Source organism: Chenopodium quinoa, unplaced genomic scaffold (assembly GCF_001683475.1).
Source record: "Chenopodium quinoa cultivar QQ74 unplaced genomic scaffold, ASM168347v1, whole genome shotgun sequence".
NCBI classification, from domain to species: domain Eukaryota; kingdom Viridiplantae; phylum Streptophyta; class Magnoliopsida; order Caryophyllales; family Amaranthaceae; genus Chenopodium; species Chenopodium quinoa.
This window is the reverse complement of record NW_018744697.1, coordinates 1,887,234-1,909,590: the sequence shown is the minus strand read 5'-3', so window position 1 is coordinate 1,909,590 and position 22,357 is coordinate 1,887,234. Positions and strand designations below refer to the sequence as shown.

The window sequence follows — 22,357 nt, the reverse complement described above, 5'->3', positions numbered from 1 at the left end:
GAGAAAATCTTGGTCAGGAAAAACTCCATCAGTGAGTCAGGTATGATCAGTTTTAAATGTTCATTTTTAATACATTACATGATTAAAATTGTAAACGTTTTGTTCATTTTGTTTACAGATTGTGAATGGATACATACATTAATAATTCATCAACAAAAGACCACCAAGTGAACATTTCATAACTAACTTTTTAGCAGTGGCTGCGAACTGCATGATGAAATGCAAATTAAAAAATCAATGCCATTTCAAGTTTCTTTTTTCTATGATGGACAAAGAAAAAATAAAGAATTTGAATTGGTGTTAGTATATATTTGACTCACTTATCAAAAGTCATGTTGATTGGAGAAAGCAGAAAGGCAAGGGGTTCTACAAAGGCTCTCTACAATTTCTGATGCTAAATTCTTAAATACAAAATGTTCATTCATATTTAGATAAATGCTCATTTGTTATATTGTTGATGTTCCTTGTTTTATTTGTTCTTGTAGCTGTTTTATTTTGATAGGGTTCAGAGGTTAGACAAAAGGCCTCCAAGAACATTTCCTATTATTTCTGCATGGAAAAGAGACATGGTTCTTGAAAGGATGAAGACTGAATTTGATTTGGGATTTGGGAGAGGAAAAATCCTACCAAGGATTGCTGCAAAAGTTGAAGAAAGTGCTCAGGTTATAAAATGATCAAAATTGCTAACATAAATGTTCATTTGTATGATCTTAAATGTTCAACTTCATAATTCTGAATATTCATTCTTATAATCTAGGTTTTCATGGATTATTTTGTAACCCTGGTAAAGACAGCTTGTTCAAACCCGTCAAAGCTTTCTACAAAATTAGTGAAGCCAAAGAGCATCTTTCCTGGAAATGACTTGGTCAAAAAAGTTGATGAAGTGTTAGGAAATGTGGCAAGTAGGGAATAGTCAATTCTAAGCCAAGATGAAAAATTCTTTAGCAGTGATGATTTCCTTAATGCACTTGATCAAGCTGAGAAGGATCTGATGCAAGCATCTGAAAAGCAAACAACTAAAAAACAAATGACTGAGAAGCAAATTTCTGAGAAGCAAATGGCCAAAAAGGGAAAGGAAAAAGAACAAGAATATGACATCAGAAAAGCTTTCAGCTTGGGGTTGACTTCACCTTTTCCGGCCATTAGTAAATTCTAACTCAAAGACACTATTCTGATTTTTATATGCAAAATTCTCAATTTGTGGTCTAAATTGTTTTAATTTGTTAATTTTTAAAAATAGGAACAACACCCAATACTTCAACACTTGGTAATATAATTGAACCACCAACAACTTCAACAAATGATAAAATGTTAATTTATATAATAAATAATGTACATAAGTGAAAATTAAATCTTCATTTCTAATTATTATGTGTAAAAAAATAATAACTTTATGTATATCCATAATGATGATTTATAATACAGTTGAAGAAATGGATATGGGTAAAACTTCAGCAGCTTCAGAAGAAAATATTGAAGGATTGCCTAAAAATGATAGAATGTTCAATTAAAAAGAGTAAAATGTTCATTTACAAAGAAATAATATTCATATCTAATTTTATTTCTTCTTAGACGCAGGATCTGGTTCAAAAAATGATGTTGACACTAGGTCAGATATTGGTGGAAAAAGTGATGATCCGATCGGAGAAGCAAAACAAGACAAGGAAGATGTTTTTGAAAAAACAAAGAATGATGAAAAAGTGGAGGGGAAAAACTTGAAGACATGTCTTACTATTAGGGTTATGTAATTAGTAAGGATAAATTATCTAGATGGAACAATTTAACTTATGTAACTATCGTGTTGTAACTTCAAACTAGTGTTTCATAAACTATTGTATGTGTGTACAATATTTTGTTGAATATGTATTATGAATGTGTGGTTTATGTTATATAAATATCTTTCATTCAATAAATTGAAAACGCACATAACATATTATATGACTTATCATTTTATTTATATGTACTGACACTGTTTGACATTTTAGTGAACCCAAGGAGACTGATACAACATCCTCAAAAGTCACAAAAAGGTACATACATAAAACTAATGTTCAAAATTATTAATGAACATTTTCAGATAACTAAATGTTCATTTTTCTTGTTTAATATGTCCAGGATTGATGAAAAGAAAAAGTTAATTGATGTAGACACCCATTTGTGTCTCTCCAAAACCAAACCCGGTGATGAGTACCTTTCACGTCGAATCATAATCGGATGAAGTGAAAGTTTGGAAAGTCTAGTATTGCGGATAGTTTTAATTTCTTTTCTTTTCTCTCTGTTTTTGAAAACCTATTTTAAGAAAACAACCAATCCAGTTTGTTTGGTCCATAATATGGGTTCAATAATGGTGTAGTTGGATGGGGCTTAAAAGAGCTTTCCAACGATATATTATAAGCCCAATTCCGATGAATAATGAGGATGTTATGGCCAAATTACAAAACTGGGCCCGGTTTGAGCCTTATATGCGGCCCAATATGGATTTATCATTCCTATGCAATTAGGAATGGTTTTAGTCTTCTAGATTCTTCTAGAAGGTTCTTTTCATTCCTAATTGAATTAGCATTGATAAATTTACTTTTGTTGACTTCTTGGAGTTTTAATCAGAATAAAAGAGTATTTTTAAGGAAAATACGATTTTTCCCTTCTGTACGGTTAAATTTTATCTGAATTGAGAAAACGCGTGAAAAAATTAATTAGCGCCTGACGACAGACATTAGCGCTTGGCGCTAATGCCTGGCGCCAGGCGCTAGCCTTAGCGTCTGGGGCTAATGGTCAGCACCTGGCGCTAACTTCTTTTTTCCTCGTCGAAACTCTGATTTGTTGTTTTATCCGTTTGGCTGATTTTCTCTATAAATAGCCTCCTAAAACCTCCGTTTTTCATCACCAATTCTCATAAATATAACAACTCTCTAATTCTCTTCTCTCTTGAAGCTAAAGCTTTTTTTTCTCTCTCTTTTCTAAACCAACCTTTTTACATACAAAATTCCGCATTCACAAGACCAAGAAACACGTAGCATTGTTCGAAGTTGCCTTCGCCCTAGACGTGAAAGGTTTTAATTTCTGAGGGTTTGATCCCTAATCTTTATTTCAATTATTTAATTTAATTGTTTGTTTTAATATTTTCCTTTAAGTTACTAACGCATGTATTTTGTTATTAGAAAGAGATACGAGGCATCCAAGTAAGTGCTTTAATGATTTTAATTAATATTATGATGTAGAAATCATGCTTAGGTTGTTATTATGATTCCTAGCGTCATGTTAGGGTGTTTTGATCTTCCTAGTATCATGTTTAGGGTAACAACTATAAAATCCTAATATCAAGTATGATTAAAAGTATGATGCTTTCTATTTCTTTCCTTATATCTCGTTAGTATCATGCCTAGGATCTGGCTATTATTATTATGCTTTAACGTGAACATGATTATGATTTATAATTATTTAGATGATGATTATTTTATTATTATTATTATTATTATTATTATTATTATTTTATGATTATAATTATGATAATTATTATGATTATTATTATGTTGCTTGATATTTATTATTGCTTGATCACACCTTTTATGCATGTTTAAAGGGAATTTGTACTTGTAATCACACTTAATAAGAGAATTAATAATCTTGTTTAGGGTTAATTTGATTATAAATTCAAGTGATCGTCAATAATAGTTTTATTTGTGCATTAAATTCAACCAACATAGATAAACAAGTTTAGAGTTAAACCTAATGATTGCATGTTAGTCAGAAAGCGCACATGAATACGATCAGAATAAAGTAGTGGCCTATTATTAGGGCAGGTTCAATCTCTTTTAGGTTGGATTTGTACCTTCATCCCCAAACTACCAGTCATGGTTCCAAACCTATTGGAGTTGACGATCTCCTGGATCGTTAAGGGGTGTAACCTTCACCTCGTGAACGATTTACAAGTTCCTAAAACTTGTTAGCGACTCTTATGCTCTATCTTCTTTCCCTTTGGACACCACCGTACTTTAGTGTATGATCACAGTAGGTTTCAAGTTTGGATAATGCTTGAAATATTCCCTACAGTTTTTGGCGACTCCACTGGGAGGATTTCTATTTTAATTCCTAAAATTTATATTGGCAATGATTTAGAATGAGTGGATGAGACTCGAAAAGTTCTAAGTATTTCATGTGCGTAATTTTGATTAACATTATTGTCATATGCATAAAAAAGATCTCATTGGAAAGACCATCCGTAATGAGTTAAAACATAGGATTTTTACACGTAGGAAATTTGAGGAATATCTTTCACAACTAGAACCGAAATAATGCTGCGCGAAACTGGAAAATTTTATCGAGCATAGAAAGCTGCTGAGGCATGTAGGAACTAACATCACGGAACAAAGTTCTGTCGCCAGGCGCTAAAGCCAAAAGGTGGCGCTGGCCTCTGTTTGCGGGCGCCAAGTTCTTCCAATACCGCGCCAGAAATATGCGTTCTAATTTCGACCAGTTTTTAGCACTATTTGCTCGATCTTACTTCCTGATTGAGTTTTTCTCACTTTTCTGAAACCCATATGCGTTCTTCATATGGACATAATTCCCTGAAAATTCATGCTCCATCTACCTGATTAAACGCTCTGAGAACCAAAGGGTACATCCGAGAATGTTGAATTCACCAAACCATGGAAGCTAGTTTTCTAAACTCGAGGTGTCCCATCCACTCGCGCTAACCCTTCACGGTTAGGCTTTCGCGTGGTGCACCCGGACAATTAACCATGGACCCTCTATTGACTAACCCATATCCCTAACTTTAGAGAACTAGAGCCATGGTTAGGTTGCAAACTCATTGCATCATGATTGTGCCTACTTGACTAATTGTGCATCCTCTATGTGTTTTTCCTAACCGTTTGTTTGACTTGTGTTGAGATTAAATAAACTGATTTATGACTAAAGAACTTTGCCTAATTAATTAATTAATTAATTAATTAATTAATTTGAGTAATTAAAGTATAATAATTTAATCAGAGTTGACTTAGTACGACTTTAGGCATACCTTGTAGAGTAATAATACCGAAAGCGGTTCCAGATCGACGTTCCAGCAATGGCGCCAAGATTAAAACTGCAGCGCCACTCTTTGGAGTGTAGTGCCTGGCGACAGTCCTGTCGTCTGGCGCTACACTGCAAAGAGAGGCGCCAGTCGTGTCGTTTTGGCGACAGTTCGGTTTGTTGCTCGAGTCATCACCTTATGTCTAATTGAAAAGTTTTCTAGTCGATTCAGTTAATTTTTACTGGTAATAATACCTTGTCAAGTCATTAATTGAGTCTAAGCACTAAGTCCTATGGTCTTACATAAGAGTCAAAGCATGTCACTTACACTCACCATAAAAAGCACACACTAATGTACACTTTGACCATGTCTAAGGGAGTCTTGTATGCGCGTATTTTCCGTCATTTTTTTTAGGGGGGGTAAGTCGGATATTAATCCTCCGATTAAACCATTTGTTTGAACTCTATACTTAACTCCCAAAAATATATACCTTATTTTTGCCAAAAATATGCACCTATTTTTGCTTTTTCCTTCTTCAAATAGTAAAGTCAAAGTCAATTTGAGTCAAGTCATTAAAACAAAAATGGTTTAATTTACAGCGCGTGGTCAAGAAAGGAAGGGTGTTTGATTAAAGACAACCTTTTTATTCAAGCCCAAATTTTCGACAAACCGATCGCTCGTAAAAGGAAAGCTAAGACAATAATGGCAACTCAAGAGGAAGTTAATGAGCTCAGGAACCAATTGATTACTGTGACTGAGGTGTTAAAGGTTTTAAACCTCAAAATCGAAGATCCTGTGAAACAACAACAGATGGACCTCATGCAAGAAATTATGAGCAAACTGTCTAGTGGCTATAAGTTTCAAGGAATTAGTTCACAAGGGGTCTCGGTGGACAAGGATCTTCTTCCGCAGAAGTTCAATGCCAACGAAATCCCAAAATTCAAAGAGATTGACAACCCTTACTTTCACCTAAGAGCCTTCGAAACGATAATGAGTATCAAAGGCATTGACAAGAAGTTGTTTCCCTCGTTGTTCTCCCTATCCCTCGAAACCGTTTGCCAACAATGGTTCTTTTCTCTTGACAAAGAAAGAACCTCTACTTGGGAGTCTATAGTAAATGCTTTCATTGATAGATACAAGTGCAACATTCAAGTTGAGACTGGCTATAGGGAACTTGAAATCCTCAAGCAGAAAGAGAATGAAGGTTTTACCTCTTTCTTCAACAAATGGAGAGAAACCTCTGCTAAGATGATTGATGTGCCAAGCGAAAAAGAATCTGTAAGGTTATTCATCAAGAACCTTCAAGAGAAGTACTCCAAGCATCTCAAATTACAGAATAATCTCCATACCTTCAACGCCGTCTATGACATTAGAATCAATATTGAAGACGACCTGGCTAAGCTGAAAGATGCTAACAGTAACTCCAACAGTGGCTGGAAAGGTAAGAAGAACGACAATCCTTCTTCTTCCAAAATCACCCACTCAAACAATGGTAGTACCTTTAACTTAAGTGAAGTCCTTGCTATGAATAATCAAGGACAAAAGAAACCATTTAGGAAGAACTTTACTCCTATAGGTATGAGTTATGACACCGCATTTGACCGATTAAATGCAAAAGGTCTTATAACTCCTATTGGACCATTTGGGGACCCACCGGTCGAGAAGAGAATGCTAATTGGAACCCCACTGCACATTGCAAGTATCACCAAGGTAAGGGCCATCTTACCAAAAATTGTTGGAAGCTTAAAGAAGCTATCCAAGATTTAATCGACAACAACAAACTACCAATTCCTCCTTCCAGTAAGAAGTCGAGCATTGATAGTGCACCTCTCGCTCACTCCTTAGCCATCTGTGATGAGGAAAACGAGGTTGATCCTTCATCTCTCATCAAGCCTATCGAGGAAATCCATGCTATTTAAGAAGAGGAGGAGATCTTTTTCGATGCCATGGATGACCTTCCAGAACTAGCAAGTACAGAGGATGTACAAGTGCTTACGTTGTCCATGTTGGAGGGATCAAACTTGTTACGTAAAGCTCTTGAAGTCGCAAAGAAACAATTAAAAGAGCTTCTGAAAGAGTGTGACAAGGTTCCACCCACGAAAAATAAACCTAAGAGAGAGTTCACACCCATGGGAATGACCTATGATGCTACTTTTGAACGTCTCTATGATCAAGGATTAATCAAACCTATTGGCCCTATCGAGGATTCAACACCAGAAAAGCGATCTTAAAGGTGGGATCCCAATTCCTATTACAAGTACCATCGAGGGAACGGTCATACCACGAATGAATGCTACAGGTTTCAAAACCTCATTCAAGATCTCATGGAAGTAAACAAGATCCCATTTCCTCTAGCTAGCGAGAAAAAAAAAAAAAGAAACCCTTTTCTCTGCAAGTAATTGACAAACCCAAGAAGAGTAATAGACTCTATACTCCAATTGGGATTCCATATGCTCAAATGTTCAATATGCTCTCCGAGAGTGGCGAGGTCAAACCTCTCAAACCGAGACCATTTGAATCATTAAAAAGGACAGATAGATTCTACTGTCAATACCATCAATCAGGGGGTCACACTATTGAAAACTGCTTTAAATTTAAAGATTTAATTAAGAAAATGATTGATGATAAAAGGCTAGTCCAAATTCCAGAAGAAGAAGACATAAGTATTAATGGAGTTTGGGACAATGATGAAGAAGACGTTTACTTAAAAGACATGGTAGGACCTCCACCTTCGGTGTCATATGCCATGGATGACTTCTAGGTCGAAGAAGATTCATCAATAGGCGTCCTCATAAGATCCGGGAGAATTCAACCTCCTATTTCGACACAACCTATACCAACTATGTAATAAGTTCCCGCACCAATCATAGAAGACAATGATATTGTCAAACAGTTCAAGAAAACCAAGGTTGAAATGAATGTATGGAAGCTTCTAGCAACATCTCGAGAACATAGGTTGGCAGTGATGAATGTCTTGGATAAGATAGGGATAGATTCTGACACCACTCCTGAGGGGTTGTCTAACTTCCTTACGAGTGATCTCCCTAGTCCTATCAACTTGATCACCTTTTCCGACAAGGACTTACCTCTAGAAGGTGACAAGCATTATAAGGCCTTAAACCTCACAGTAGTCTGCAAGAGAATGAACGTCCCTATGAATCTTGTAGACAATGGATCGGCCATTAATGTCTGTCCACTCAGAACTTCGAGGATGCTAGGCATAAGGGATGAAGACCTAACCCTGTCAACGCAAGGAATAAGAGCTTATGACAACACTCGTCGTCAAGCTCTTGGAAAGATTACTATGAATATAACGGCAGGAGCAATAGAACACGCTACTACATTCCAAGTAGTAGATATTAAGGCTTCGTTTAATCTATTGTTGGGACGCCCTTGGCTTCATGACCTAAAGGTCGTCCCTTCATCTCTCCACCAACAGGTAAAAGCCATAGTTGGAGGAATTCCCATTACGATCGATGCTTCACCCATGAGGATTAAAGCCATAGAAAATCCAATAATTAATGTGGATCATGATGAAGATGATGAAGATTTGTGGGGCTTTAATGAAGAGGTCTCCTTAATCGAAGAGGATGAAAGGACCCCTCTCTGCCACGATCCCCACTCCAATATGATAGTGAACGCTATTCTAAAGAAATAAGGACATTTTCCTAGGATGACTCTAGGAAAGAAGAAAGGAATAGCAAAACCGCTGGAATTACCTGGCCTCCCTAAATTAGACCATTTCGGACTTGGTTTCGAACCGACTCGGGAAGGTCTCAAGCGAGCGCAGGTAAAGTCAAAAGCACGTAGGGATGCTCACATCCAAAAGAAAGCAATCCCAATGGATCAGTATCCTCTTACCCTCAATGGATAATTCATAAAAGAAGGAGAGGACTATCCGTGTTACGAATTTCCCGAACCTTTTGTCGTAAATGGCATAAGGCAACCGGGATTCGAAATTTTCCTAGATTGTTATTTTATAGATGAAATCCCAACTCCTATTCATAAGAAGAAAGCACCCCCATGCTTTGACTTTAATGTCATGGGATTACTATTTGGGAAAGAAAAAGATGAGCCAACGTACATAGAGGATAACTCCTCGCTCATCCAAACGGTCCTACAAAGCGAAAGCTTTGATCCCTCAAATCTCATCACTCTAGCGGAAGGATCACTACAAGGGTGGCGCAAAACCGTCAAGGTGACTACTCCGAGCGGAAGGAAAATCTCCATCACAACGGGGCAAGGACCGACGTTCGAAGAGTCGTCCGAGTCAAAGTCAGAGTTAGAGTCTCTTCCTATAGAGTCATCTAAATCTTTAGTTGTAGCACCCTCTTCTTCTATCTCTTCCCCTAGATAAGTTGGCGATCAAGTCCCTGAGGACATATCTCTCTTCGATGTAATGATTTCCGAATTTAATAATATGTCTTCTTCCTCTTACTCCTCGTGTTTTTCTTTAACCCAAGATGACAAGCATTGCTTAACTAACAATGAAAATGACAAAGAACTTATTAAAGCAATGGAAACACTTGAAAAGAAAACACCGATTATTGAGGAAAATGAGAAAGTTGATATCTCAAATGATTCAACTAATAAAAGGGAAGTTAAAATCGAATTAACACTTAATGAACAAGAAAGAACGGATTTAATTAATTTGCTTAAAGAATTCATCGATGTATTCGCTTATTCATATGAAAATATGCCAGGCATTAATAGAGAAATAACTCAGCACACCATACCGCTAACTCCAGGAATGAAACCTGTAAAACAAAAGTTACGTCAAATGAAACCCGACGTAGCTCTTAAAATAAAAGAAGAAGTTCAAAAATAAATAACTGTAGGTTTTATAAGGGTATCCAAATACCCTTAATGGGTCGCCAACGTCGTCCCAGTTCCGAAAAAGGATGGAAGGGTAAGAATGTGTGTCGACTATCGAGATCTAAATAAGGCAAGTCCAAAGGACGACTTCCCTTTACCACACATCGATATTCTGGTAGATAACACATCGAATCATGCACTTCTCTCGTTCATGGATGGATACGCAAGGTACAATCAAATTCTCATGGCAGAAGAAGACATGGAGAAGACAACCTTCATAACACCATGGGTTACTTACTGCTACACGGTAATGAAATTCGGGTTGAAAAACGCGGGTGCTACTTACTAACGAGCAGCGACTGCCTTGCTCCATGACATGATGCATAAAGAAGTTGAAGTATATGTGGACGATATGATTGTGAAATCAAAAGATCGCCCAGGCCATCAAATAGCCTTGAGAAAATTCTTCGAAAGGCTAAGAAAATACAGCATGAGGTTGAATCCATCCAAATGTGCTCTTGGAGTCACCTCAGGTAAGCTTTTAGGTTATGTCATCAGCTCTAGAGGAATAGAGATAGACCCAACCAAGATCAAAGCAATCATGTCAATGCCACCGCCCAAAACCGAGAAGCAAATTCGAGGATTTATTGGTCGGTTGCAATACATAAGCAGGTTCATATCAAAATTGACAACAATATGTGAATCAATTTTTAAAAATCTTAAAAAGAATGTACCAGTAATATGGGATGACGAGTGTCAAAAATCCTTTGAAAAGATCAAAGCCTATCTGGCAAATCCTCTCGTATTGGCACCAACACTTCCGGGAATACCTCTTAGGTTGTACTTAACAGTCACCAAAGAGACAATAGGAGCCATGCTCGCACAAGAAGTAGAAGGCAAAGAAAATGCGATCTACTATCTAAGCAAAAAGATGCTCGAGTATGAAGTACGCTATACACCACTTGATAATTTTGTGCCTCGCATTGGTATGGGCTACAACCAAGTTAAGACATTACATGCTCATGCATACAGTCTTTCTAGTTTCCCGATTGGATCCACTTAAGTATTTATTCGAGAAATCTACACTCAATGGGCGCATATCAAGATGGATAGTCAACTTAGCCCATTTTGATGTAAGGTTCATGCCACAAAAAACTATCAAAGGATCTGTGGTTTTGGATTTTCTAGCGAACTTTCCAATAGAAGATTCGACGCCAATACACAAGAATGAATTTCCAGACGAAGACTTGATGGTCACCGAGGACGATACTTGGACCTTATACTTTGATGGAGCCTCAAACCAAAAGGGATAAGGCGTTAAAGTATTACTAGTATCACCTAAAGAAGAGCATGTTCCAATCTCCATAAAGCTTGATTTCGACGTTACCAACAACCCAGCCGAATACGAAGCATGCGTGGTAGGCCTTGAAACAGCTTTGGCATTGGGAGTGAAATAATTACGGATATTCGGAGACTCTTCATTGATCATCAATACAATCTTTAAAAGATGGAAAGTAAGGAGCGAAAGTCTAGCTCCTTACCAAACTTATCTGGAAACTCTCACTAATCAGTTAGAGAAGGTGGAATACACGTATCTACCTAGAGGAGAAAAGTAATTTGCTGATGCCTTAGCAAGACTAGCCTCAATGGTTAAAATTCTAACGAAAATCGAGCAAATTCCTCTAACTATAGAAAAAGGCATAAACCGGCTTATATTTAAGCTATAGAAGATGATGAAGTGATCCAAGATGAAGAAGAAGAAGAACTGTGGTATATGGATATACTCAACTATGTCACCAAAGGAGAATACCCTCCCCATGCTAACAAAAGAGCAAAACGAGCATTAAGGCTCTTGGCTTCCCAATACGTACTCATAGACAACGAGTTACACAAAAGGGTACCTAAGGGTCGAGCTCTCTTATGTGTAGGAAAAAAGGATGCTCAAAGATCAATGAGGATAGTCCACGAAGGAATTTGTGGAACTCACGTAAATGGCAAAATGCTAGTCCAAAAGATAATGCGAGAAGGATACTATAGGACTACCATGAATAGGGATTGTCATCAATACGTAAAAAGATGCCCTAAGTGCCAAATTTACGCCAATCTACAACACGTTCCTCCATCTCTACTCTACACCTACACTTCGCCATGGCCATTCTCTACATGGGGAATTGACATTATTGGTAAAATCACTCCCCCAGGAACAGGAGGTAACGAATATATTCTAGTAGCAATTGATTACTTCAAAAAGTGGGTCAAAGCACAATCATATGCTAAACTCATTGCAAAACATGTAGCACTCTTTATCGAAAGAAATATTATTTGTCGATATGGAGTCCCACATGAAATGATAAGTGACAATGGAACTCACTTTCAAGCCGAGTGTGAAGAATTGCTACAAAAATATGGCATCCAACATCATCATTCTTCTCCTTATAGACCTCAAGAAAAACGGATCAGTCGAAGCGGCTAAGAAAAATTTAAAGACTATCATCGAGAAAATGACAGAAAATTACAAGGATTGGCCTGACAAACTCCACTTCGCTTTTGGGGGTTATCGCACGTCAATTCGCACATCAACGGGAAATACGCCATTTTCCTTGGTTTATGGAATGGATGTCGTACAACCTGTAGAGCTAGAGATACCATCTCTATGCATTGCATTAGAAAGCAAACTCGATAAAGTTGAATGGACTAGGGCGAGATATGAGGAGCTAATTCTACTTGATGAAAAATGACTAGAAGCTCTACATTATACTCAATGCTATCAAACTCGTATGGCTAGACATTTTAATAAGAAGGTCAAGACAAGAAACATCAAAGTAGGAGACTTGGTGTTAAAAGCATTAAGGAAGAATGTTCTAGATCCAAGGGGGAAATTTAGGCCTAATTGGTCTGGACCCTATATTGTCAAAACAATCCTATCAGGAGGTGCAGCAAAATTAACTGATATGGATGGCAATGAGTTCTCGAACATGACAAATCTTGACCAACTTAAAAAGTACTACCCATAATTACTTGAGTAGGACACTCAAGAGAGCTACGTTTGGCCTGATTCCTTAAGAAAGGATACGTAGGCAACCCTTTACGGGTGCAACCACTTTATTTTTTTCAAACCTCGCCTCCCAGACTTAATAACAAATTCGACAGAAAATCGACAAAACTTCGGCGTCACAAAATAAATCTTGGCGCCAGCCGATTGACCTTAGCACCAGACGACAACGCCTATCGCCTGACGCCAGACTGCCGCAGTTGGCGCCAGTCGTAAAAGCGTGGCGCCATTTTTCTGGAGAGTCCCTGGGAATATTTCGGTGTTTTTCGGAAAATTTTCGACTTCCGTACTCGAAAAAATTTCTGGAAAATTAAATTTTTAGTTTTCATTGCTTTAATAAATTAAATTTAAAGGAGATAATTTAATTAAAAAAAGCTGCAATTTCATTAATAAAATAAATTAACAATTACATTATTGATGGAATTTAAATAAAGCTTAAATAAATTAACTTTGAATTTAAAACTAAGTCTAATAATCAAAAGTTAAGCAATTCTTTAATCTTTTCTCTTTCTTTGCTATCTTCCAGTTTTTATCTACATCCTCTTCTTCATCCATAACTTTAGCTAGTAGGCATCCTTTAGAGGACCTACATTCAATTTTGGAGTAAATAGTTTCTCCCTTAGCTAGAACCCCATGTTTCTTCTCTACCCAAGCCTTCTTCTCTGTAGTGTTAGCTTTTCTCTTTCCTTTACCCTTCGTAGAGTTTTTCTTCTCAGGCATTGTAGGTGTTTTGAACTCAACTCTTTCACCCAAACGTTCCTTAACGGGAATCACTTTGTCACCTAGACGACTCTTCACATCAGTTTACTCTGGTTTTTCTTCATGTCCTTTGAAGGTTTCTTTAGAAGCCACTTCTTCACATCATTGGGCAAGGAAGGAGGAACCTTTTGGGTGATCACTTCCCATAAAGGTCTAGTGCTCCAATAAGCATCAAATTTGTCTAATTCTTGAGAGACAGGAAATTCATAGGGACGACGAAGATCCCCGGAGGGAATTGTTTGAAGTAGACCGTACTGTCTTTTTACCCTGCAGGGATAATAAAAAGTCATCCTGGACAGGCTTGGAAGACGGTAGAAAGGTTGCTTGTTGACACCAATCATCTTTTCTATTTTCCACCAAGGGACGACCCACTTGATGGTAAAATTGCAAGAGCCGAAGACCTTCCATTCATGGCGCCCTATCTTAGAGAAGCGATTCTTCCTTCTCACAAAGCAGTTTGGAGTGTACTTTTCAACATTGTCTTGAGGACTAATTAATTCTAGTATTTCCATTAGCCACATCTGTAAAAAAAAAAAAAAAAAAAATCAATACAAATAAATTAATATTACTATACAAAAATATGTTTTTGATTTCTGTAATTAAAAATATTATTTTTTTTTCTACCTGTAATAAAATTGGAGAGCTCCGAAAAGGTGCTTTTGTATTCTTCTTTAATTTATTAAGACTAAGCATAGTCTCTCCAAAAATTAATGGCATTGGATTTCTCCAAGATTCAATCTGCTTCAAAATAGTTGATATGATTGCCTGACCCTCATTAGCTCTACCACTAGTGAGAAGATATTGATTAAGCATGCAAAAAAGAAAAGCCCTTCTTCTATAAACATGAAAAAATTCAGAATAAGGTCTATCAAAATAATGGTGAGCAAATTCTTTGAAATAAACTATGCTACCATCTACTATTTTGTTAGATCTTTGTCTTTTAAGTTAAAGAAGCGTTCAAAATCCTTATAATAATATTCATTTAGTCTAGGGATTACTGCCATATCTAATGTAGGGAAGCCTAAGATAGCACCGAATTCTTTCGGCAAAGGGCTAATTTCATCACATCCTAACCTAAAACAATGAGTATCCACATCCCTGTATTCTAAGGCGGTATGAATAAATTTTACATCAAGATCTAACCCCTTGACACCATAAATACCCCCCATATGAAAAAAGTCTAACTCTTTTCTCTCCTTGACAGTTAGAGACCAACACCATTCATGAGTGAAGTTGGTAAAACTTTTAGAGACTAGAGACATGATTATTATTTTTTCAAAAGCTAAGGATATATTTAATCTGCTGAAATTATGAAGAAAATCGGCTGGGCAGGGGGCTATTTATGCACAAAATCAGCACAGTTTTAATCCAGAAAGGATTCAGAGTCAGCGCTCATCGCAGACGCCAGACATTGGTGCCTGACGCCAGAGCCTGGCGCCAAACGCTAAGGCGCTAACTCAAAACGCGTGGCGCCAGATGGCGCTGACGTGTCTATCATATGAGCTTTTCAAAACCGCGTTTTTTGCCTGATTCGAGTCTGACCAATGCCTTTACGGTTTTTTTTATTCTCTTTATACCTTTTTTCTAATTATATTTTTCTTTCTTCTTAATTAATATATCAATTATATTAATTATATTATTTTTTGGATTCTATTTAAACTTAACTTTTAAGTTTTTGTAAATCCAATATTTTTATTTTTATTTTTTCATTTTTTTTCTTTTTGGGGGAGAAAGTCGGATACCCTCCATAATAATAAAAATGACGGAATTTTTGCGCAAAATTAATTACCACAATTCCTTGCACACACAAACATGCACATAAAAATGAAAAAATAATAAATGAATGTTAAAAAAAACTCATAGTAGTATGTATATACAAATATGTCTAAATAATGAGTCTAAATAAAGGCAAAGTTCTATAAAAATTCAAAATAAAAAAAGCACAGGAATAAACTACGGCGCCGGAGGACGTATGCCCATCATGTCATAAAACAGCGTAGTACGAGGAGTAACCTCTCCACCAGCTCCATCTCCAGCTCTAGTCTCCTCGGGAGATGGAAAACTAAGCACATGACCTGTCCACCCAAGATCAACCTGAGGCTGCGGAGGCTGCTGCGATGACGAGCCGACCTCGTATATCCCACCACCTCTAAGAGCCAAGGTAGCCTCTCCCTGGCCTACCGGCGCAGCGTGTGCACCCTCAAGTGAAGAGCCTGAACCCTCCACCGCCTCGGTCCGGGCAGCCTCAGAACGACCACCTCGACCGCCAGAACTAGTACGACGACGTCTCGAGCTAGACCTCGCCGGCTCTCTCCGTACCTCAGGTCTCGTACGGGTACGAGAAGAAACTAAGTCAGAAACAATCAAAATAAAAGCAGTAATGCAAAAATAAGAAAGAAAACTACCTCCTGAACGGCGTCGTCGCAACGACACGTAGCCACATTCCTCATCCGAACGAGCTGGCTCCGGAAGGCATCTATACACCGTGCCATCGCCGTGACCACCTCGCGTGAGAACTGCCAAAGAAAATAAAGTCAGTAAAAATGCATAACATATATGGACAAAAATTGCAAATAAATAAAACCTACCCGAGTCTGGTGACGAGGGATCGACCGCTCCACGAAGCGCTCACCCTCAGGAGCCGAAGGAATCATCTCCTCGATCGGCCCGTATGTCCCCTAATAATGGATGGACATACGAGGTGGCACAAACTCAATAGCTCCAGCCTGACAAAAGAAAATCAAAGTTAGTATAAAATTACTTGGGGGCTACTTAACAAAAGGTAAAAAATGGAAATCATACTGCCACCTCCTCAGCCAGTAAAGGGACTGGAGCTAACAACGGCAGTAGCTCCTTCTCATAGCACCGCCCAGGGATCGTATAAGATCGCCAAGGGGTGCCAGCTCTCTTTGACATGCTCACCAACCTCGCGGCATTGAACATGTGACGCGGCGGAGGAGCAGGAACGACGAAAGTGTCCGAGGAATGCTGAATAGCAACCCTCTCTCCAAGATATGCGACTGCTCCATATGTCCCTAAGAAATAGCGACGCTCAGCAGTATACTGCGCGGCTAACCCAAGGACAACCAAGCCGATCCATGGCCGGTACAGCACATCAGGCTCTTGCAAAAAACGCCTATCAGATAAGAATCCATCGAAGGTAATACAAAAGTGTTCAAATATATAAGAACCATACCGATTTGATCTGATCTCGGACATAAACAGTAGACATCCCAGCGCGGTGGCTTCCCCAAGAGGCACTCACTGGAAATCTGCGCGGCGGCGGTCTTGCTGGCGCAACAGAGGGAAAGTATTCGTAGAACCACATCTATAAAAGGCAAAAATCATCAGCAAGTGCTAACCAAAGCTTAAAGATAAACTTTATGGGAGATAAAGTATACCTCTACGACTCTCCAAAAGCCGGATAGAGCGACGTTCCCCGTGAAGGACCTGTGTTGACACGAGTCTCGTAACGCTCAAACAAAGTCAGCATAGGCCATGCTGGCCCAGTCATAAGTCCCGATCAAATGTAGATCACGGACCGCAGGTAGGTAGTAAAGCAGCACTCTACTACCCTTGTTAGGAGAGAACGTCCCCGACAGCAAGATAAACACAAAGATGCGCAACCGCTGCTCTCGAGTGGTCGCATCATCCTCGAAAGCCGCCGCTAGAGTCGAATGGCGGATCCCCTTTGCGCTAAACTGAGTTGACTCTACCTCAGCATGAGCCCGAACAACAATCGGACCTAACAGCTCCTCGACCTCAGGGGAAAAGACGCTGATCTCGTTGTCAAACGGAAGCGCAACAGAACTAAACTCCAGTCCCGTAATAAGACTGAAGTCAATCAGGGTGACCATCATCTCACCCCAAGGAAAGTGGAAGGTGTTGGTGATGTCCCAAAAGAACTCCACCAGGACACGAGTCACGTGATGACCCCCGCTAGAGGCAATTATGGCCTCTGAGCTCTCAAACAACGCAGTCAACCTGCAAGACTCCCAGAGAAGTCTCGCCTCTTCGTCAATGCCGATGTACATCTTGTATAGGTCGCCCAAGGTATCGCAGCCCGAGCCATGGCAGCACGTCCTACCAACTGTGATCCCACGTTGCACCCTCTCAGAAATGTGGTGGACGGGAGAGAAGTACAGGGTCTGCTCGTTCCACTCAGGGAGAGGACAGAGAGAAGTGGACGGGTCGGCGTCGTCCTCTGTCGTGCTCCCTTCGCACGTCTCTAGACCGTGAACCCGAACCTCGCTGTCTATCCATACTACATTGTGAAAAATTGACATAAATTAAGGTTCTATAGTATCTAAGGTTCGCCTAGCCGCATGGTACTATGTTCGCAAAAACAGTGTACGTAGTACTAAAACAGAGCACAATTTTAAATTGAGCATATACGGCATTTTTCAAGAATTTAAACAATTTCTTGCAATACTATAGTAATTAATGTGACAAATTGGAGAAGAATTGCTAGCAAAAACATCAAGAACAAGCCACATTGTCTTCCCGACCTTAAGAGGTCCAACAATGGTGATTTGTTCGTTTCTTCACCAAATTGAGTCAAAAAAGTCTCAAATTACTCCCAAGGCAATATATAAACATAATCGAGCAATTTCATGGAATAAATTTTGACAAACAAAGTGAATTAAGCAATTCAAGTTTCGAATTTTTAAGAAATCTGTGAACAAACTTGCGTGAAATTCATTAAAACCGGAGTGAGTTTGGAAAAAACTTACATAGATCAGGAAAATGGATGAAATAAGCTTTTATTTGCAATAAATTTGAGCGAATTTGGTTGAGAAACGAGCAAGAACGGATAAATTGAAGTTCCTGGCGATTTCTCGAGCAAGAATGAGTAGCAGCAGCGAAAATGTAGAAGAAAGGGGTATATATGGAAATCCCGACTCTAGCACCAAGCGACAAGCTTTGGCGCCAGATGATAAGGCTAGGGCCTGGCGCTAGTGCCATCGCCTATCGCTAGAGCCAAATATGCGGCGCCAACAATATTTCAACGGCGACAGACTGTTCATCCACTCAGTGCAGTTATTTCAACTTCATGCAATATTTTGGGTTCCTTGGTACGCCAGTTAGCCCCTCTGAGCAATTTGACAGGATTTAGTAATCAGCTCGATTACAATTGCGTAAAGTGATCGACCTGATAAATGATCGTCTCACTTAGCTTAAAGCACCTAAGCATTGACTCATCGCAAGGCACCGACATAATGGTTCATACAGCAAAAGCACCGACATACTGGTTCAAAAATTCAGCAAAAGCACCGACATACAGGTTCAAAGGCAGCAAAAGCGCAGACGTACTGGCATAGCGGAAGCAAAGTTCAAGCGAGCTTTTCAAGATCGACAAGCATGGGTCTTTGGTAATTTTCCTCGGGAATATTATCACAACAAATGAGGATAGCTTCAAGCGAGGATACCTTTGGCAGCGTTCCCTAGCTTGCGGAGAGTTGTCACAAACAACTGGAGGTGATTTCAAGCGAAGTTGTTTTCGATCGTATTCCCTAGCTTGCGGAAGATGGTCACAAAGTACTAGAAGGTGGTTTCAAGCGAAGCAATCTTCGGTGGGGTTCTCTAGCTTGCAAAAGTCTATCATGGCAGAATTGGAGGCAGTTACAAGCGTATCAGTCTTCAGGCGACATTCTCAAGCTTGTAGGTGGTCGTCAAAAATACAGAAATACAACAATACAGCAGCAAATCGGAGACGTGTGCTCGACAGTGCAAGATACGCGTTTCTTAACTCTCTTATTTATTTAACTAAAGTTAGTTTGCAAGTATCGGTGTTACAAGAGTGATTTAGGATCGCAGAACGTTCTAAATAATTCTCCGTCCCTGTCGATACTTTGACTTTTGTTTTCGAAACTTGCGTTTCTCCAAACTCAGTCAAAGTGGGGGCTTCTGTAGACACCCATTTGTGTCTCCCCAAAACCAAACCCGGTGATGAGTACCTTTCACATCGAATCATAATCGGATGAAGTGAAAGTTTGGAAAGTCTAGTGTTGCGGATAGTTTTAATTTCTTTTCTTTTCTCTCTGTTTGGTCAGCCAATCTAGTTTGTTTGGTCCATAGTATGGGTCCAATAATGGTGTAGTTGTATGGGGCTTGAAAAGAGCTTTCCAAAGATATATTATAAGCCCAATTCCGATGAATAATGAGGAAGTTATGGTCAAATTACTAAACTAGGCCCGGTTTGAGCCTTATATGCGGCCCAATGATCTAGAGGAGGGCCTAATATGGATTTATCATTCCTAATGCAATTAGGATTGGTTTTAGTCTTCTAGATTCTTCTAGAAGGTTCTTTTCATTCCTAATTCAATTAGCATTGATAAATTGACTTTTGTTGACTTTTTAGAGTTTTAATCAAAATAAAAGAGTGTTTTTACAAAAAATACGATTTTGCCCTTCTGTACGGCTAAATTTTATCTGAATTGAGAAAACGCGTGAAAAAATTAATCAGCGCCTAACGACAGACATTAGCGCCTCGCGCTAATGCCTGGCGCCTAGCGTTAGCCTTAGCGCCTGGCGCTAACTTCTTTTTTCCTCGTCGAAACTCTAATTTGTTTGTTTATCCGTTTGGCTGGTTTTCTCTATAAATAGCCTCCTAAAACCTCCGTTTTTCATCACCAATTCTCATAAAATATAATAATTCTCTAATTCTCTTCTCTCTCGAAGCTAAAGCTTGTTCTTTCTCTCTCTTTTCTAAACCAACCTTTTTACATACAATTTCCGCATTCACAAGACCAATAAACACCTAGCATTGTTCGAAGTTGCCTTCGCCCAAGACGTGAAAAGTTTTAATTTATGAGGGTTTGGTCCCTAATCTTTATTTCAATTATTTAATTTAATTGTTTGTTTTATTATTTTCCTTGAAGTTACTAACGCGTGTATTTTGTTATTAGAAAGAGATACAAGGCATCCAAGTAAGTGTTTAATGATTTTAATTAATATTATGATGTAGAAATCATGCTTAGGTTGTTATTATGATTCCTAGCGTCGTGTTAGGGTGTTTTGATCTTCCTAGTATCATGTTTAGGGTAACAACTAAAAAATCCTAATATCAAGTATGATTAAAAGTATGTGGCTTCCTATTTCTTTCCTAATATTCATGTTAGTATCATGTTAGGGCTAAAGCTTTGATTTTTATTTCTTAGTGACATTTTAGGGTTTGTTATTAATCTCGTTAGTATCATGCCTAGGATCTCGCTGTTATTATTATGCTTTAACGCGAACATGATTACTTCTATGATTTATAATTATTTTGATGATGATTATTTTATTATTATTATTATAATTTTATGATTATAATTATGATAATTATTATGATTATTATTATGTTTCTTGATATTTATTATTATTTGATCACACCTTTCATGCATGTTTAAAGGGAATTTGTACTTGTAATAACGCTTAATAAGAGAATTAATAATCTTGTTTAGGGTTAATTTGATTATAATTCAAGTGATCGCCAATAATAGTTTTATTTGTGCATTAAATTCAACCAACATAGATAAACAGGTTTAGGGTTAAACCTAATGATTGCATGTTAGTCAGAAAGCGCACATGAATACGATCAGAATAAAGTAGAGGCCTATTATAAGGGCAGGTTTAATCTCTTTTAGGTTGGATTTGTACCTTCATCCTCGAACTACCAGTCATGGTTCCAGACCTGTTGGAGTTGACGATCTCCTAGATTGTTAAGGGGTGTAACCTTCACCTCGTGAACGGTTTACAAGCTCCTAAAACTTGTTGGCGACTCTTTTACTCTATCTTCTTTCCCTTTGGACGCCACCGTACTTAGTGTATGATCACAGTGGGGTTCAAGTTTGGGATAATGCTTGAAATATTCCCTACAATTGCAGAAAAGGATAAAAACACTGGAAAGCAAAAAGTTGAAAGGTACAATTTTATAATTTTTCTATATACATATAAATGTCCATCTATATAAGAAATAATGTTTTTAATTTCACTATTTTATTTAATGTACAACAAGACCATAATGTGAAAAGCAAACAATTCCTCTTTCTTTCCGATCTCCTTACATGATCAAATACAAGGATCTATTCAAAGATGAGAAAACCATGAACCAAGTTGCAGTAGACTTTGCACTAGGTGGAAAAGATGAAAGGTATTTACTTTTACTAATTTTACTTAAGGTTAAATATGTTATTTGAAAATATGTTCACCTATATATTACTAAATGTTCATATTGCAGTGCACTTTTATATTATGATGGGTTGAATCACATCAATAGACTAGAAATGAAAACACTTGAAGATGATGTTGAAGTGACAAATTGTGTGATAGATGCATGGGCAAGTTTTCTTAATCATAAAAAGCCAAGAAACAAGATTTACTTCTCAATAATGCTTCATGTTAGTTTTACTTCTTTTTTAAAGTATATGTGTTGTTTTATATGATTTATAATTGCTAAAAATTCATTAATTTTGTATATTTTTATGTCTATTTCAACAGCACATTATGTGCACAAATAGAGTTTGTCAAGAAGGCTCATCCATGGAGAAAAGAATTTAATCCTTCACAGAAAGAATGAACAACGAGCTGAAGCGGAATAAAAGTGATAGCATTGTTGGATACAAACAGGTATTGCCATGATAATCATATACAAATGTTCAATTATATTTAGTAAAATGTTCAATAATATTTTATTATTTGTTCAAGTCTTCTTCCCTGTATCAACTTCTCAACATTTT

At 38.0% G+C, this 22,357-nt stretch overlaps 1 protein-coding gene across 1 annotated transcript; it reads right to left on the bottom strand.

Moving 5' to 3' along the window:
* Positions 1-959: 959 nt before the first annotated feature.
* LOC110702709 (protein MAINTENANCE OF MERISTEMS-like) lies at positions 960-17,671 on the bottom strand. Its single transcript, XM_021880465.1, has 5 exons — positions 17,120-17,671; positions 16,834-16,965; positions 16,336-16,363; positions 1,424-1,485; positions 960-1,001 (listed from the first exon to the last, which is right to left on the bottom strand). The coding sequence occupies exons 1-5, from the start codon at positions 17,669-17,671 to the stop codon at positions 960-962; spliced, it is 816 nt and encodes a 271-aa protein (XP_021736157.1).
* Between the last annotated feature and the right edge of the window lie 4,686 nt (positions 17,672-22,357).